The 19,017-nt window shown below is 48.7% G+C and overlaps 1 protein-coding gene across 1 annotated transcript in view; it reads right to left on the bottom strand.

The window, feature by feature from the left end:
• Nucleotides 1-8,913: 8,913 nt before the first annotated feature.
• Nucleotides 8,914-19,017, bottom strand: part of LOC144174007 (tachykinin-like peptides receptor 86C) — a 965,900-nt gene continuing 955,796 nt past the window's right edge. The window contains exon 5 of the mRNA XM_077702439.1: nucleotides 8,914-9,571. Within this exon, the coding sequence (XP_077558565.1) occupies nucleotides 9,313-9,571 (259 nt within the window). The 3' untranslated portion in view covers nucleotides 8,914-9,312. The remainder of the gene's footprint in view (nucleotides 9,572-19,017) is intronic.

Raw genomic sequence — 19,017 nt, 5'->3', positions numbered from 1 at the left:
TGAAAAGTCGCACGATGTGCCTCCGTTGCTCGATGGGGACGCGGGAAGGCATTCTTCACGAATATGACTATGCAGGACGAGTTACGTGCTTTATACGCATCATAGCTATCACTGTCCAATGGGTGACATGGAAGGAAACGCCTCCTTGCTTTTCGATAGCAATTCACTCGCACCGACAGCTGTGTATTTCGGTCTATTTTTCCGAAGCGAATAAACTCTTTCCTTCCTACTTTCTTCCCTCCTGCCATCTTTAAACCGCCTCTGATATGCCGCACGGGAAAAACTCGAAATTAAAAAAAAATCGCGCCAATCCACCCGTGAATGTGGTTGGAAAGCAAAGCGGTAAGCGGCACCCATAACGATTACTCATGCGACGTCACTTAAAATCACTCACATCGCTCTACAAATAGGAAAACCAGAGAGAAGTGAAATGCACTTAACCACACCATTTATTACTTCAAAGAGATATTCTTGGTAAGGTTACATCAATGCATGATGCTTGAACGGTGTTTGGTTGAGTTGTATTGATGTAGCAAGAGTGGAAACTTTTTTTTATAAAATCTAAGTAAGCTCCTACCCGGTGTTAGACGATCTGACTTCTGCGTCTCTGCGCCGCGGACGGAGGCGACGAGACTTGTGGCTGAGAAGGAGGAGGAAGAAATACTTCTGTTCAGATTTCTGAACGACCAAGGAGTGCAGCATTGGGGAGTGGTTCCTTCTGTGGGGCCCATATGCAGTACGCCCGGCCTGTGTTCTGTCCACCCACTGAAGCTGGGTAGGTAGAGAGGGCCTGGACAGCAGCATCTCCCATTTCTCTTGTTGGGGAGTTGACAGAAAGAGAGGAGGGTGCTCAGGGCTAAAGTCGCACACACCGATTACGGGGCGGAGTATTTCTACTTCTGAGAAAAATTTACATTCAGCGTCGTAGCGATTCGGATGCATTACGTGTAGACGCGTAGGCTGTGGGAAGGAGCCCGGATTGTATGAGCCGTAGGGTAGTTTGTTGTTCTCTGGAAAGGTCAGGGTAAGGCGAAGGTACGGTCTGTCTCAGAAGGCGATAATGCTGGATTATCTCCCTGGACATGACAAGCCGGTGACTGTCCTCGTGCAGCTCCATAGCACGGGAGGTAAAAGCGCAGGCTTGTTGGGTGGGCGTATTTGTTGCCCTCCATTGAAGCGTGAGGCGGTGTCCAGATGAGCTGAATGGAACCGTTTGGGGAGTGGTTTTTTAGCACGCACAGTGCAGGTCAGGACACCCAACACGACTGGTAATTCCAGTAGGCTTTCTGGGAATCGGTGACTACCCTCCGAACCCCTGGTTGAGTGAGAGCCAAGGTGATGGCTGCCTTTTCTGCTGCCGTCATTTGTTGGGTCCTAAGCGAGGTACACACAAGGAGCTTGGTTCTGAAGGTAGCCACGATGATGGCGTGTTGCTGCCCTCGATGTTAGGAGAAGTCTGTGTAGATAACTGTATGAGCCCCATCGAGGGTGGTGTTTAGCGCTTGAGCCCGTGCTTTTCGTTGACCCTGGTCATGTGAGGGGTTCATATTTCCAAGCAAAGGGAGCATCTTTAGTTTTAGTCGCCAAGAGTCTGGGAGTACGTCCAGCGGCGTGACATTCTGGGCTGCCCAGCCAATCTGGTGAAGCATGCGGTTACCCACCGCAGTTCTGAGTCGGACCTTCTGGTTAGAAAGATGGCCTTCTATCAGCTCTTCCACCGTGTTTTGGAGCCCTTGCTAAGCAGCCTCAGTGTGGACGCATTCATGAGAAGACCAATGGCCTGCTCAACCGCCTTTCTAATCATTATATAAAGCATCTCTATGTCTTCCTCGTCGAGAAGAAGATAGGGGTTTGTCGTAAGTAACACTCAAGACGACAAAAGCTTCAATTAATCGAAAGGTACCGGATTCTTTTAGTCCTCGCTTCTTGGTAGCAACTCGCCTGATCATGTGTATCATTAGATTAATGCTGTTTTTGAGGCGCTGCAAGGAGACGTCACTCTTGGTGTTGGCCTGGAAATGTAGGCCCAGGGTCTTGATGCTGGGGTTTGGAGTGATGGCCTGGTCATCAAGGAGTATTTGAATGTATTCCTTGATTTGGCGTGAGGGCGGACGACAAGGAGCTGTGATTTTTTACGTGAACACTGGAGGCCACAGGCTTTAGCACATTGGCGTACTAGAAGAGAGATGCCATGGATTGGTGTGATCTTCCTTTAATTTTTGTAACTCTTAGTACATGAGCAAGGTGCGCACAGGGCCGCTAGACGGGCGTGAGTGGTCTTGTGACGCTTTCACGTGGCATTCAGCGAGAAGGCAGGGGGTAAACCCGTAGATGTGCTTGGTGAGTACACCATTTGTCTTCCCGTGCTCACGTCGGCTCGTAGCTGAATCGGTAAGACAACGGGCTCTCCCTTTGTTAGGCTATTAGTTCCAGGTTCGATTCCCGGCGGTGCCAGTAAATTCTTTTATTTTTTTCGCTGGAGTTTTCTGGTGACACCAACGGTCGCGAAATAACCCTTGGGGGGTAGAGGTAGAAAGCTTTGCTTTAAAACATCGCTGTTTTTAGTTCTATCAACTCTGTGTTTGTCGCATAACGACCAGCACTGGTTGAGTCATGTGTGAATCTTTATCGCAGCCTTTCTTCAACGCCAGTTTGCGTTTGTCAATAAAATGATAAAAAGAGCGCCGAACGAACATTCTCAGATGAACGCACAGTTACGCGGCATCAGCGCATGGCGCACGCTGCCGGCTGCTGACATGCATCACGCCCGGTCGGTAGTCGCGCCGCGCAAGGCGCCGGCGCGCGTCGCATTGGAGAGGATCAAAGTGCTGCAGCCGAAATCAAGGGAACTGACATGCACAAACTCTAGGGAGGGACACGCATGCGCCCTCCGCTATCTCGACAGCAGGCGCTGGGCCGGAAGGTGTCGCGCCGATAGTTTTCGCGCACCGCTCGCTTGGTCCGGGTTATTCTGTGACCGCCTGTACATTCTGGGGCCATACGTCGGCCTGTCTCATTTATGACACCGGCTGCCCGAAGAAAACGAATAATTCTACCGCCCGACGCGTGGTTCACCGTTGAAAGAGCGAATACGCGGCCGCCGCGCTCCGGCCGGTCTCCTTTCGAACACCAACTGCCACAGGGATATGGATATTCTGTGGCCGATCGCTTGCCGTGCTTCGGCTGAACACCCCTTTCCGAAGGAAAAACGGATTCCCTAAGGTCGTACTTCGGCCGTTCTTTTTCTCAACATCGGCACCCGAAAGTGAACTGAACATCTGGCAGCCGGGTAGGTGCCGTTGTGCGTCTGAACACAAGAGGCCGGAGAAATACCGAAGCGCTGGTTGCCGAATTTGGCCGTTAAACGTGCAATCAGTGGCTGCCAGAACATGGATGCTGGCCGGACCTGCCAGAAAGCGGCCATAGACGGTCCGGTCGTCGGACACATTTTCTGTGCCGCCTGGGAGGTAACCTAAGATAAGCGCTCTCCCCATAATATATTTGCTCCCTTACCTAATATGTCGATGAGTTGAGATACTACTTGGCGTGTCAGTACGTCATTGTGCGATTGTGTACTACCTCGCGCGTATGATTAGGCTACATGAATCACCTTAAAATATTTTCCTGACAAACATTGCCCGTGCAAACCCCTTTTTAAAGCAAAGCTTTTTACCTCTACCCCCCAAGGGTTCTTTCGCGACCGTTGGTGTCACCAGAAAACTCCAGCGAACAATAAAAGAATTTACTGGCACCGCCGGGAATCGAACCTGGAACTAATAGACTAACAAAGCGAGAGCCCGTCGTCTTACCGATTCAGCTACGAGCCCACGCGAAGACGGGGAATACAGGTGGTGTACTCATCAAGCACATCTACGGGTTTACCCGCTGCGTTCTCGCTGAATGCCACGTGAAACTGTCACGCGACCACTCACGCCCATCTAGCGGCCCTGTGCGCAGCTTGCTCATATGCTAAGAGTTACAAAAATCAAAGCAAGCTCACACCAGTGCATAGCATCTCACTTCTAGTACGCCAATGTGCTAAAACCTGTGGCCTCCAGTGTTCACCTAAAAAATCACAGCTCCTTGTCGTCCGCACTCACGCCAAATCAAGTAATACATTCAAATACTCCTTCATGGCCAGGCCATCACTCCAAGCCCCAGCGTCAACATCCTGGGCCTACATCTCGAGGCTAACACCAAGAGTGACGTCGCCTTGCAGTGCCTAAAAAACAGCACACACATGATCAGGCGAGTTGCCACCAAGAAGCGAGGCCTAAAATAATCCGGTACCTTTCGATTAATTGAAGCTTTTGTCCTCTCGAGAGTCGCTTACGTCAATTCCCTGTCTTCTTCTCGACAAGGAAGACTAAATAATGATAAGAAAGGTGGTCGAGCAGACCATTGGTCGTCTCATGAGTGCGTCCACATAGAGGCTGCTTAGAACGGGGCTCCACAACATGGTGGAAGAGTTGATAGAAGGCCATCTTTCTAACCAGAAGGTCCGACTCAGAACTGCGGTGGGTAACCGCATGCTTCACCAGATTGGCTGGGCAGCCCAGAATGTCACTCCGCTTGACGTACTACCAGACTCTTGGTGACCAAAACTAAAGATGCTTCCTTTGCTTAGAAATATGAACCCCTCACATGACGAGGGTCACCGAAAAGCACGGGCTCAAGCGCTAAACACCACCTTTGGTGGGGTTCATGCAGTTATCTAACCAGACGCCTCCAAACATCGAGGGCAGCAATACGCCATCATCGTGGCTACCTACAGAACCAACCTCCTTGCGTGTACCTCGCTTAGGACCCAAGAAATGACTACAGCAGAAGAGGCAGCCATCACCTTGGCTCTCACTCAACCAGGGGTTTGGAGGGTAGTCACCGATTCCAAGCAGGCCTACTGGAATCACCAGTCGAGTTTTGTGTCCTGACCTGCACTGTGCGTGCTAAAAAACCACTCCCCAAACGGTCCCATACAGCTCATCTGGACACCCCTCACGCTTCAAAGTAGGGCAACAAATATGTCCACCCAACAAGCCTGCGCTTTTACTTCCCGTGCTATGGAGCTGCACGAGGACAGTCACCCGCTTGTCACGTTCAGGGAGATCACCAAGCATTATCACCTTCTGAGACAGACCGTACCTTCGCCTTACCCTGACCTTTCCAGAGAACCACAAACTACCCTACGGCTCATACAATCCGGGCTCCTTCCCACAGTCTACGCGTCTTCACTTAATGTATCCGAATGGCTACGACGCTGAATGTAAATTTTACTCAGAAGTAGGAACACTCCATCCCGTGATCGGAGTGTGCGACTTTAGTCCTTAGCACCCTCCTCTCTTTCCGTCAACTACCCAACCAGAGCAATGGGAGATGCTCCTGCCCAGGCCCTCTCTACCTACCCAGCTTCAGCGGGTGGACAGAACACAGTGTGCGGGGAATGAATATGGGCCCCACAGAATAAGGAATCACTCCCCAGGGCTGCACTCTGGGCCGTTCAAAAATCTGAACAAAAGTATTTCTTCCGCCTCCTCCCTCTTCTCTGCCGCAAATCTCGTCACCTCCGTCCGCGGCGCAGAGACGGAGAAGTCAGATCGTCTAAACCGGGTTGGAGCTTACTTTAATTTTATAGAAAAAGTTTCCACTCTTGTGCTACACCAATACAACTCAACGAAACACCGTTCATGCATCATGCATTGATTTAACTTTACCAAAAATATCTCTTTGAAGTAATAGTGTGGTTAAGTGCATTTCACTTCTCTCTGGTATTACTATTTGTAACGCGATGTGAGTGAATTTAAGTGACGTCGCATGGATAATCGTTATGGGTGCCAGTTACAGCTTTGCTTTCCAACCACATTCACGGGGTGGATTGGCGCGATTTTTTTGTTTGCCAAAACAGCCACGGAGGAGGCTTGAGATGGTACTATTTGTTAACAAAATTAATGGCCTTCACTCTGTGAAGAATGATGCCCTGCGAAGCTGGAAGCAGTCCACAGAGTGCGCGAAACCACACATATGTGTTTTATGCCAAAGCTTTTTACCTCTACCCCTAAAGGGTTCTTTCGCGACCGTTGGTGTCACCAGAAAACTCCAGCGAACAAATAAAAGAATTTACTGGCACCGCCGGGAATCGAACCTGGAACTAATACACTAACAAAGCGAGAGCCCGTTGTCCAATCCAATGCCCCTCGCGAGAGAGTGTTATAGCGCCAAAATCGCGCCACACACGAACGCGTGATGTTGACGTCACGATCACGCCACAGATGTTAGCGACCGGAGCACGCACGAACGACATATGTGGTTTAAGCGCGAACCGACCGCGGCGAGAGAGCGCAATGCCACCGCCCCCACCTGTTCTTGCGCGCGCGAACCGACTGTTGATCAGCGCGAACCCAACGCGGCGAGAGAAGGTGTTGCGCACGTCCCCACCTGTTGTGCGCCCGAACCGAACGCGGCGAGAAAGGGCGTTGCGAGCGGAGAGAAGGCGAGGAGGACGCGGGAGAGAGGGCGCACCTGTGGCCGATGGTTGAATGAGTCAAGGATATAAGGCGTGTTTGTAACCATCCATTCTGTGTCGGCTTTGTGGTGCACTGGGTAGAGTATCATGTACCTTGCGTTCCGCCCGCACAGTCGTTGGTTCGAAACCTGGCGCCGGTAAGTATTACTTTTTTTGCTCCCATTCGCGATTCTGTTAGGGCCGATGCTCATTCAATTCCCGCTATATATTCTTCCAAGCGAACGACATACGTCGGTCCTATAGCGAGTCAAAACCTGAAAGGCCTGGAGCTTTATTATAGCGGACACACCTGTGACGTGCCATTTCACTGCCCTGTCGCAAGCACCTTACGATTTATGTAACACCTCAAGCCAAACCGATACCTCTCGACTCCGCAGAGCGGCTCACAGGGCGCATCCGGCCATGCGACTTCCACATTTACATCTCCCACCAGCCCAACGAGTATGCCATAGATAGCGGCATGAAGCACAGCCGTCCATGCACACACACCGGCTTCCACCCCGAACCGGTGCACACTTAAACCGGCAAACGGGGATGGGCGCATACTTAGGCGTGAAATACACCGGCAAAAATGTCGCTAGGCAAGCCTTTCAAGCTGATAAAGAATTATGGGCTGATCCCGGCGTTCTAACCTGGCAAGTTGCTGTTCATCGTCAAGCCATTCGCAGCTACTCGGCGATGTGGAATTTCAGGTGGCAACGGTAGCGGCAACATGTTTGGCGGCGGCAATGTTTCGGAAATTTTTACGCTGATTCCAATTTCTGTTGATTCACCGAAATCATCTGATAGCGCCGCTACCTCCGTTGACAGTCGACTGCGACACTTGTGAAAGAGGCACCGCGGGTAGCAAGGGGAACAACAGTTGCGATTAGATTAGAGGGGTCGGCGGTGGCGAGGAGGAGCACTGGAGCGGCACCGAATAAATCGGCTTCACCGGAATGATAACTACGGGGGGGGGGGGGTTAGACATATACTGCTTCGCAGTAAAATGCAAAAAAGGAAAGTGCGCATGACTGACTGCCTCGACATGCTGAATAATAAGGTTGTGTATTAGGATACTGCTGATGTTTCTGTGATTTTTATTATGCGCAATTGGTTTGTGTGGGAACGGGTATCTAAAATATGACCTCTCTGTCTCTCATACAACGCTTACTTCCCTAAATCATGAGAATGCAATTCACAGGCGTCGTTCAGTGTGGGTAAAATGTTGTGCCGTTCTGGGTGAGGAGGCGGATGGAATCCTGGCTCTGTGGCCGCTTTTTAGATGCGAAGCATCTCATGCTCGCGGCTGTGTCCCTCCCTCCCTCGTTGTCGTTGTCCACCGTCCACACTCTACTGCGCATGCGCGTCTCTTCAGCCCCGTCAGCGTTTGGGCTGACGTCAGCGCAGCCCACTATATAAAGAAATAGTTAAGCGGCGCCCGGTTTCGATCCCACGACTCTCTGGCCGCAACACTGCGCTACAAACCGAGATGGGAGCATGTGCTACGAACGCGCCTTATGTCCTTCACTCATTCAAACTACGTCAAGAAGCTACTGATACAACGAAGGCACGCGAAGCTGAACGTCAACGGAAACGACGAACTGTGTAATTTTTTTTTGATGAAGGCGAATTACGAAAATGCTCGTCTGTAGAGATTTTGAGGCAGGTTAAAATGTCTCCAGTAGGTCAATATTATTTCATAGTTCTGCAATATGGCGCTCCCCATAGTAGAGGTAAAGCTTCGAACTTTGAAAATTTGAATTAGATTGTTTAGGGGTAAAATTAGTAGGGGGCTCACACCCAAACACTTTCGAACATCGTTTCAACCACTTTATGTTTAAATGAACGCTGATGTTTCTGTTATTTTGTTAGTGCTTGCATTTCGTATATTTCTGTGGCGGAAAACTTCCCACCTTTGTCTTTCTGGTTTTGGCTCCCTTCTTTAAAATACATCTTGCGGCTGCGTTTCGGTTTTTTTCTTAAAAAATTGCGAATGAAAGGGACGCGGAAGAACTGAGGACAGACACACACAGCGGAATGTGCTGTGTGTATCTGTTGCACTGTGTTAGTCTGTCCTCACTTTTTCGATGTCCCTTTGACGCGCATTTTTTTTTAAGTAATGTACTACCAACGTGCCATAATTCTTTTTTTGTTCAGGTTGTAGTATGTCGTCTCTATTACATTCTTCGTTTATTACCGTAATTTATTCTCCGGTTATTTTAGGTGCGCCAACAATATTCTAAATGCTGCGAATTGACATGACGCTGACTGGTGACACCCTTGAATGCGGAGACCATCCCGAGGTCTGTGCAGGCGCCAATGGTTAGAGATCCTTTTCACTTCAGTGCACGCACACGTGGCGGCACGCAACGACCAAAGTAGAGCAGTCGGTGCCGCATGAATGTCTTTAATGAGTTTCTTTGCCTTCTCGGCTCATTTACAGCCATGTGGCCGTGTCTGGCAAGATACGCCAGCCGCCATTCCACTGAGCAGGAAACATGCACGTGGGCTAAATTTTACTTGGGACGCTGCATTTAGTGTTTTTATTCTATACATTTGTCTTCGTTATTTCCCTCCACCCCACAAATTTCGAAACTGCCTCGGCGTTCGGGATACCGTTTCTCAAAAGTGAACTACTTGATGTCTAAGGGGGCGACCTCTTCCTCCTGTATCATTTCGCAACACCCAGAAGGTAATCTATGAAAAATATCACCCTACACATGCACCTGCATTGGCGTAGAAGCTTAACATTACTTCGCAGGCAAGAATGGTGGGACACTATGCATCCACTGTGCGAGGGTCACGATCCTTTACAAGGGCATTGTCATCTGGAGGTCGTCGTCGTTCCGCTGGTGGTTGTTTAAGGACCGCGTAGCGTATCGGCACGTGGCCTGCTGGGCGGCAAAGGTGATCCCGGAGAAGCCCTTAAGCGTGAAGCTCTGCGTCCAGCGGCTCGACGAACAGCGGAGCGTCCGGAGCCGCGGCTGAGCCACGTCGTCCTTTTCTGCCCGCAGCAGCGGCTTCGACCAGCACCGGCCGCACAGGAATGCCCGGAAATAGCCCTTGAACCTGGAAAGAGAACGGCACGGATGTGACTACTGGGCTTCCTGAACCGAGAACGCATTGTGGGTCACTTCCAGAGCTCTGGCTTTCTCCTGTCGAGCACCGTTACCGGGAAGCGTATGGGTGTAAGAGGCCCAGTGAACGTTTTTCTCGCTGCGCCGTACTCTTGCCAGATGGCGCCATGGAGTGCCATGCGCGCTCATGGGCTGCATTTATTATCGTACAAAGAATCGAAAAATTGCGGTGCACGCATATTTTTGGAAATCGTCCCCAGAAATTCCATTACGCGATATTACAGTTGCATGGAATAAATGACAGTGAGAAACAGCTGATTTGCATCTTGCCAACTGTGGAGCACAATGTGCCCGGCGCTCCCTCGGGGCTTACACTTCCCACGAAGGACGAGCCAAGATAGCGTCTGCGCTGCTGCGGTTGAGGGCACGCACACATTGCAATGATTCACATGCGCTCACGTTCCGTAAGGAAGTGACAGCAGATGGGACATCAACCGCGTTAGCCCAGCTTCTCTCTTAGGCACGTGACTTCCCTTCCAAAGTGACTTTCCGAAATTGCATCAGGCGCCTTCTTCTCGTTTTGTTGCTTTTTGGCCTTCTCGCGCTAAAACAGAAATCTCTTGTTTCTTTTTTCAGTGACAGGAGGCGCCTCAGGCGCTGCGGTGTACGTAACGCACATGACGTCGGTAAAACGTGGCCATTAGTACTTTGACTCCAGAGGAAGCCGCCCTGGAGTGCTAATGATTACTTCAAAGGGACAATGGAGTGATTCGTAAACATTGTACGATTACTTGCGCAAAGTGTAGACCTAGGGCCCCATAGAGTTTCTTACAATATACACTAGAGAGGAATCTGGCCCTAGCGTCTATGCGGCGCACATCAAGGCCGTCTGTGTCGTAATGGGCCTTCATTACCATAGAGTTTCATACTAATATACACTATAGGGAAATCTGGCGCCACTGCCTACAAAAGCCCCGCTTCGGCGAGCGTTCCGTCATGTACCCGGCAGGCACGTTTTACTTGTCCTTGGCATGACTCGTGAACTGTCTGAAAAGTTGGCTCTGGCTGCAAAAAGCAACAATATTACTGTGGAAGGTTCATCAAATATGTTTTGGTATCATAAAATTAAACCTCCAGAAAGTATAATTTCTGAATAATTATGTAGAATCTTCTTGCACGATAAACAAGAAAAATAGTTACCCTTTTTTGTTGATTTTGGCTTCCAGGCAAAAAAGATGTTATATGTCTATCTAAGCCAAATAGGCGAGGAACGTCGCTAGCAGCAATGGCGCCGCCCACGGCGGCCCGCGACTGCAGCGACAGATTTCAATCTAGTATATATCAGTTTCGAACTGTCCATTACATCATGCGCTCGCCTTAGTTCATCATTGGCTTGGATTGAAAAGTTTAAGTGACCGCAAATTTAAACAAATTGCCACGAAAACACAAATAAGAGTGTGCAATTATGTAAGCGTAAAATAAAACAGGGTTTTAAAACTTAGAAAAAAACCAGTAAAGCGTTTTTTCCGGAACGGTTGTGCCTACTATTCTGCAGGCAAAGGTGGTAGTTGCGTACTATGTTAATATTTGGAGGGGGGGGGGGGGGGGGACTTATTAAGGACTATTATTTTATTAATTTTACCATTATTTAAAATAATACATTGTTTGAAGAGTTTAGAAAGTTTTTTCAACGTGCCTAAGAAAACGTCGCCTCCGTGGTGAACCGGTGCACCGACCGTCAGCTAGTTTAACAAGAAAAAAGAAAACGTGGCGCTGAACAGTCGTGAACGATGACAAGATAGGACGCATACAAGCGCCCGTATCGGTCGTACATTATCTTCGTAGAAGTACTTTTTTTTTCGTCGGCTACAAATTTCGCGTGGACATATTACCCGCTCAGTCAACGGCGCCTGTATAATCATTGCCTAACGCGTGAGCGAACAATGGCCAAACAGCCACTCTCCTGTCCGTCTGCTGTCGCTCCCACATACCCTTTCCCGCTCCGTAGCCTTCCTGCGTGCTTTCTGACTGACTGAATAAACTTCATTGAAGTAAAAATGGAACAAAGGGAGAAAGGAAGAAAAGGATGGCAGAAACATAGGTGGAACCCTTTGTCCAGGGCTCCAGTGGCTTCTGCTCCCGTCTTCGCCCGGCTAATTAAGCCCTTATGGGTCTGTAAGTCGGGGCTGACGAGGGCGGCTTCCCATGATTCACGGGAAGTCAGTGGCGGGTTCTTTTGGTGTCCGCCTCTGCCCACCGGGGTGGGCAGCCCCACGTTGCATGGAAGAGGGTAGCAGTCTCTCCGCATAGCCTGCAGTCTTCTGTGTAGTCGGGTGCCGTTGTTGGAAAATGTTCGCAAAGCGAGATTTTTGTATGAAGGTATTCGTTTGAATCTTACGTAGCATTTGGTGTTCACTTGCTGTTAGTTCGCGATGCGGGATTGGATATGTAGCCCGCTCTTTTCTGGTATTTTGTAGGTATTCCCCGTACGTAGTGCTGCTAGGGTATCGTAAGGCGTCAGTCACAGGAGGGGGGGGCGTGAAGTCGCACGCTCGCCTGTTTGCCGCCTCGTTACCCGGCAGTCCCTCGCGTCCGGGGGTCCACGTAATGTTGGGAACTTACTCTAGGAATTCCGGAAGTACCTTTCTAAGTGCAAGTGGTATTCCTCCTGCCGCTAGCATTCGCACGGCCGCTTGCGAATCGGTGATGATGTTGAGGCCGCGACCATTTCGTTCTCCCCAGCGAATCGCGAGAAGGAGGGCTCCGGTCTCCGCGTGCTTTGTGGCTTTGTGGTGGTGTTTTGCATGGTGATGCATTCATGTCCGCCGGCGAGCGCCGCTTCTCGGAAACTATGCAAAATAGTCGAAAGTTTGTTTAGCGTTCCCCAGGCGGCGCCCCTACGCCTTCTTTTTGACAATGCCTGCTTGTCTTGGTCTGTCGCTGATAAAACCACCTTTGACTCGGAGCAAAATCACTTGTGCTGCCGCAGGCTGATGCCGGCTTTGCGCGCTTATCTGCTTGAATCACGGGCCCCGAAATTTTCTGAGTGGGGAATCCCCCCTGCGTCCCCTCCGCATTTCCGTCTTGTTTTGTCAGCGCTGTTCGCACTCCTCATCGGTACGCACTTTTAAAATGGAGGACTGTACTGTAGCAGCGCCCTCACTGCGGGGCGGGACCCTCAGCTGCTTATCTTTTTGTTTTCTCTAATCTTCTGAAATTTACAAGCGCGTGATATTGCTGGAGTGTAATGGTGGAAGTGAACGCCTGAACAAAAAATGTGCACCCAATTTTTTCCTCCCTAAATCGTCTTGAGGGAAAAGCATCACTGAAATAATGATGCACCATCCAAAAATATCGTTCTTCAGTTCGCCATTCGTCTACCCGACAATTAATAGTATGTTCTTACACTATTTAAATTCCGCCTCCGTCAGCTATCTTTGTTAACACGCAGCAAGTATGAAGCGAGCGACACGTTGAACGAGATCCCCAGTGCGCCCCAGAACTATAGCCCCGTCCCGGCTAAGATGTGAGCGAAACGGCTTTTGAAACTCAGCAGGCAAGCTGACAGACACACGTCGTAGAAGTGGGTGCAGCGTTCACGACTCGCAAGCAGTGACGTAAGGCGAGATTTTCGGGGCAGCGTGCCACATAGCGGATGAGTGCCTAAACTAAGCATCCCTACCCTTCCCATTGAAAAGCGCGCGACGCGTTAAGCAATGTTTATAGAAGCGGCGTTGCCTCAGTCATACGTCCTTCGACTGCGGCATCACTAACGTCAGGTGAGATAACGCTCTGCCTGCTGTTTCACCGAAAACGGCTACCGCAGAACAGGGAGGATTTCGGCATCCTCGTATTGTAGACGTGTGAATGCATAGCGAAGAAAGCAAATGCCCAAAACCGCTCAAGAATCCAATTATCATGCCAAGCCCAAGCCAAAAAGGGGGGTCTTCCCATAAATCCCCACGACGACATGGATTACGAGGCGCAGTTTCCTCTATAGTATACTTACTAAGAAACTCTATGTAGGGTCCCATTCTCGACGCCGTAAATTCACCGTGAACTGTGAATTCGCTGGAAGCGTTGTCTGATTGGCTTTCAGTATTGGTCACGGGCTTCCGGTTGAGAAAGCGGTTGTGTGTGATTTCGTCATTTTGACGTTTTATGACGTTTACTGGCACCAGTTCTAAATTCTTGGCCCTATTTCTCATTATTGAAGGTGCATAATTCCTGGCCGGCAATGATAAACTAGACGAAATGTGCTGGACATGACAACTAGGTGCATCTTTGCTATTCAACAGCAGTACGGTTTGCGTGTTACGCCCTGTGTGTGATTGGCTGAGAAAGCGTGACGTAATGTACAGAGGGCAACACACTTGTCTATAACACAGGTTTTGTACTTATAGCCTTATCTTGCCTCGGCCGAAAAGCATCTGAAGAAAACTATTGTGTCATTCTGAAGTCTTAACCACATATTTTGACCTCAACGTGTTTTGTGACAAGTTTGAGTCGGCAGTTTTGAGAGGTAACCAGTTGAAGTTGACCTCAGTGTTATAGACAAGGGTGTTGCGCACTGTACACCGCTGGCGGGAACCTTTACGTAAAAGATTCGCAACTTCAGCCTGCGTAAAAGGGACGTCATGTTACGTAACAGCTTGAAACTGGCGGCTGTCGTCGCCGTGAAATAGGGCAAAAAGTTTCACCGAACTTAGGCCCTGCAAAAACCCCGTGAATTTGGAGCAGGCGCAGTTTCGCACCATACGCGGTTTAAAACTGTTTCCTATCGAAAGAAATAATGGTTTGACTGTTTTCAAGTCAGCGATAACGGAGCATAACAATAACGTCCCGTGTTCTTTACTATGTTAGGCAATAGAATAAAGCTTCTACATTACAAAGAACCCACCGTAAGGCATTTGTACACACTCCTCCTACTAAGCTGGTGGTTCACATGATTGAATTAAAGAAAAAAAAAATAACAAAGAAATCTGTCTGTTTTATTCATTAATCAGCTTACTGAGTTCGATCGAGCTTGACGAACGAGTTAATCGGCGGCACCAGTGCGCTCCGCCGTTATTAGGCGTAGCGTTTTGCTGTGCTTCAACCGATGGTCACGGCCGTCTCTTTCTGGGATCACGCCATAAACTTGTAACAAAGCAGCGGACGATAGCGAGGCGGCCGTGACGGTCTGAAATGTGACAACGCAACAAAGCTTGCATTGAAGATGAGAGCTCAATTATGTTACAAAACGCGATTGCAAGAAATAGATACCGGGCCCTATTGTCGACTGCCCAAATTCCAGGGAAATTCGCCATGTTTTTTGCGTAAGCATAACGTAAGTAATCAGTGACGTGATGCACGTATAGCTCTGACGACATGCAGTGTAATTCGACGCTTCACTGATAAAGATCACAACTAAGCTATCAAATATGGCCCATAACAGATATAAAAACCCTTGGCATGCACTATAAAATTAAGACGGTAGCTGAGGCTGCCAAGAGAAACATATTTGTGCAGGTCGAAATTGGCGTGAACACCACAAGGCGATCGAGTAACGTTGATCCAAAAGCGAGCGAAAGGGGGATGTTGAGCTAAAGAACATCTTTTTTTACCGCATCAATTTATTTCTTTCAATCGCTTTTAGTAACGTAGTTGAGCTGTCTGGTTAAATGCAAGATTCTTTGCGTTGTCCCCTTCCCGGCCCCTACCGCCGCCACGCTACCGTCTGCTGCTATGTTACAAGCATGGAGGAAAGTGGTTACAAGTTTATGGCGTGATCACATAGAAAGATGGCCGCGATCATCGCTTGTGTGACACATAAGAGCAGCGAAGAGCTCCACCTGATAACGGCGAAGCGCACCGATGTCGCCGATTCACTCACACGTCACGTTCAACTTCAATTAGCGCTGTAATGAACAAAAGAGTCACTTTTCTTTGTTATTTTTCTCTTGAGTTCGATCATGTGATCCAGCTGCTTACTAGGAGCAGCGTGGACAAATACCATGAATTGGGTTGTCTTTGTCATGGAGAGGCCTGTACTGCCCTCTTATCTTGCGGTTACGCCAAACAAATAATTTTTATTTTATTGTGAAACATACAAGCAAAATAGTGCACGTTATTTGTATGCTCTGTGATCGCTGACTTGGAAACAGTGAAAACTACTATTTGTTGCGGTAGAAAACATGCTTTAAACCGCGCGTCATGCGAAACTGCGCCTGCTGCAAATTGCCGGAAATTTCGGGGCGCCGTAGGTTGGGGAAATGTTTTGCCCTATTTCGCCGCAAAAACAGCCGCCATTTTCAAGCTGTTACGCAACATTACGTCACTTTTACGTAACCTGATGTTGCCAATGTGTGACGTGTCGTTCCCGCCAACTGTTCAAATTACGTCACGCCTTTTCAGCCAATCACAGAGAGGTCGTGTATTACAAGCAGTATGGGCACGTTCCCGGGCGTCATCAAAAGAATTAGCGGTGCGGCGAGATATGCGGGCAAGAGGAAACATATAGGGTAGGTGGCCCAGTTTACTGTGATAGAACTTTGGAACAAAATGAGGCTGGCGATTTGCCGGCAAATAGTAAGGTTTAAAAGAGCAGATTCTTGTTTAAGGGATGAAAGGCCCACGTTGTACGAATACGAGTGAATGAATCTAGCTGCTCGATTCAGGACGGATTCAAGTGCGTCACATAAAAATGCTTGAGTGCTCCAGATAGACGACGAGTATGCAAATAGAGTACAAATAAAGGTTTGTAGGGTGGAAGTTTTACATGCGGGGGTGCATGACGCAGGCGTCGTTTTAAGACACCAAGCGATCTATTTGCCGGTGATATGATGTTGGAAATATTGCGCGCCATGTTAAATCGTTCTTAAAGCGACTCCCAAGTACTTAAAAACACTGACATCCTCCACTGGAACGTTATTGATGTTGTGGAAAACCAGAAGACAAAGGGCCGGGATGTTCATTGAAACAGATGACGATGATAATGTCAGCATGCATGGAAATCATGGGAGCTTCTTCTTTCACAATATCCCCCCCTGCCGCACACACTGAGTTAACTAGTAGTCCAATCACTGTAGTCCATTTTACTGGCATGGTCACTTCCTAATATCATCCAGTACCCTTTTGGAACAGATTGACCTTCCAGCTATGACTGTAGCGTCGATGGCGCTTCCGAAAGGCAGACTTGTGCGCGGATACAGACTTACAGACGGGAACCCCAGTTTGTTTGATGTAAGTAGGCTTCAGATGAAGGTCGACGATCTTCTTCAGAATCCCTTCAAGCCATTTATGATAAAAATTATGTAGGTCACACCCATTTGTTTCGCTGTCCATTGCTGGCCTTATGTGTTTTCTGAGTGAACAAGATTTCTGTCGCATCCGACTTTTCATCTGTTTGGTGCGTCTAGTCAAAGACTTCGGTGATCTCCTAAGCTTTCCGCTTTCGTACATTTCCCAATCTTTGGTGTGCTTCCTCAGTTGGGCTGTCAAATAGTGCTGCACATGGCTTTTCGTGAGGGCGAAGGACTTGAGGCTGGTTATTAAGGACTGTCTCCGCGGTTGCCCTGCGTTGTTATATGCGGCTGAAGCGCGTGGTAATTTGTGTCCCGTGGGCGCTGCTTCAAGCCGAGGTCTGGTGAAGGTGGCTCATGTTCTGCTTGGTCCATGTCGTTAAGCGTCTTCTCTGAGTGCTTCTGACGAAAAGATTCAGGTTTCTCTGTTCGGAAATCGACTGGTGAAGCTTCACCCGGAATGACTTTATTAAGGGGTCTAAAGTCATCGTTGAATGATGTGGAGCTTGATTATCCAGCAGTTCCTTCCTAGACTTCGTTACGACTGGAGAATCGGAGATGTTGGATGAGGCACAAGTAGTACCCTGAGATTCTGTTCTCATTTTTTCTGGTTCTGGTGTCGATAATAATCTCTTACCATTCAAAGCGTCTGGTAAATTCTTCCTAGCGAAGTTTGGTGGATGTGTATGGCTCAAGGTGCTTGTACAAGAATTTCAGTTTGGCTTCGTGTTCGTGGAGGCGGTAAAGAAGGCTTTTGAGACCTAGGTAACTGGGCTGCGGGAAGTTCACGGCCACAAGGGCTTCACCTTGAATCGTATGTGTTAATGCACGAAGTATGTGTCGTTTTATGGTACAGACTCTGATAGCACGAAGCTTCAATCAACTATCCTCTTTTTTCCGCGTCAGCCATCATACTTTTCCGAAATGAAGGTGCGGCTCTCGATTCACGTACCGATATTCGGCAGCGGCGATGAGCTTTCGCTGTGGTTGCAACATTTTTGATTGGCCCTTCAGTATGTAGACACGTCCGTCGGTATCGGTGGGATCTCCGGCCTACATCGTCCTTGAACCCAAGTTCAGAAACTTTCGAATCGTCGAGGGCATTTCGTTCCCGGGTTTCAGCGCCAAAGTTGTTCTGAAGCGCAAGAAACCAAGAATTCACGGTAGAGAGTATGATGATGATGAATATGATTGTGATGGCGGCCCATAAAAATGGGCGCGTACTCACGAAGAGTTTTTTTCATGAAAAGAGTTTTTTCATGAAAAAGAATCAGATAAAACAATAGTAGAACCGAAGGAAAGATTTAGTATGTAGAATAAATAGAGAAAGTGAAAAAAGAAACAGGTACGAGAAAGCAAAATAAAAGTCAGCCTGATCTGAATAATGTTTGCACGGCAGGCGAGCCGTCTCCGAAATGAATGAATGGATGGCGTGACAAACATTCCCATAGCAGTGGCCTAGCTTCGTACCCCCTAAAGATAAAAGCACTGGAACAGTCAATGGCAGTCCAAAACGTCGCAGGGTAGTCTCCAGCAGCCTTCTTCGATGGCTAGAAAATCGGCGGCAAAAAAAAAGAAGAAATCCTCATCAGATTCAATTTTGCGGCAAAAATGGCACAAGGGAGGGGTTGTCCTTTCCGCCCGAAATAGGTATCGATTAAGTGGGGGAGACCCTAGGGAAAAGAGGTCAGCGATACTTCGCACGAACAAGTTTGGCACAGGTTGCAATAACAACGGTTGCAATAACAACATGCAGTGGGTATTTAGAGTAGTGAGCCAGGAGAGTGTTATTAATTATGTTAGTTGGAAGAAACGTAGCTTTTTTTGGAAAAATGTTATCGAAACAAATCTCTACTACTGTGGATGGCATCTGCAAGACGGGAACTAAAAAGAGGGTGGTGTTTAATGGGTTAAGTAAAGAATTGGCAAAAAAGACGTGTGGGCGCCGGAACCGAGGCCAATATGAACCGATAAGCGACATTGCGTGTTGGATGAAAACAGTGTCTCCATGGCCTGGCCAGCGGGGACTCAAGAAACTTTGCAAATGCATTGATTGTTAGGTACTTGAACCAGGTATTGCGCGTTGGGACCCCGGCATCTAAATACAACACCCAAATCGGGACGTAAGCTGGCAGGCTTAAGCAGCAGCGCAAAG

The sequence above is a fragment of the Haemaphysalis longicornis genome, unplaced genomic scaffold (assembly GCF_048455015.1).
Source record: "Haemaphysalis longicornis isolate Haplotype H1 unplaced genomic scaffold, Haemaphysalis longicornis Haplotype H1 scaffold_1, whole genome shotgun sequence".
In the NCBI taxonomy this organism is placed as follows: domain Eukaryota; kingdom Metazoa; phylum Arthropoda; class Arachnida; order Ixodida; family Ixodidae; genus Haemaphysalis; species Haemaphysalis longicornis.
Note: the sequence above shows the minus strand (reverse complement) of the source record. Positions and strands in the feature narration are given on the sequence as shown.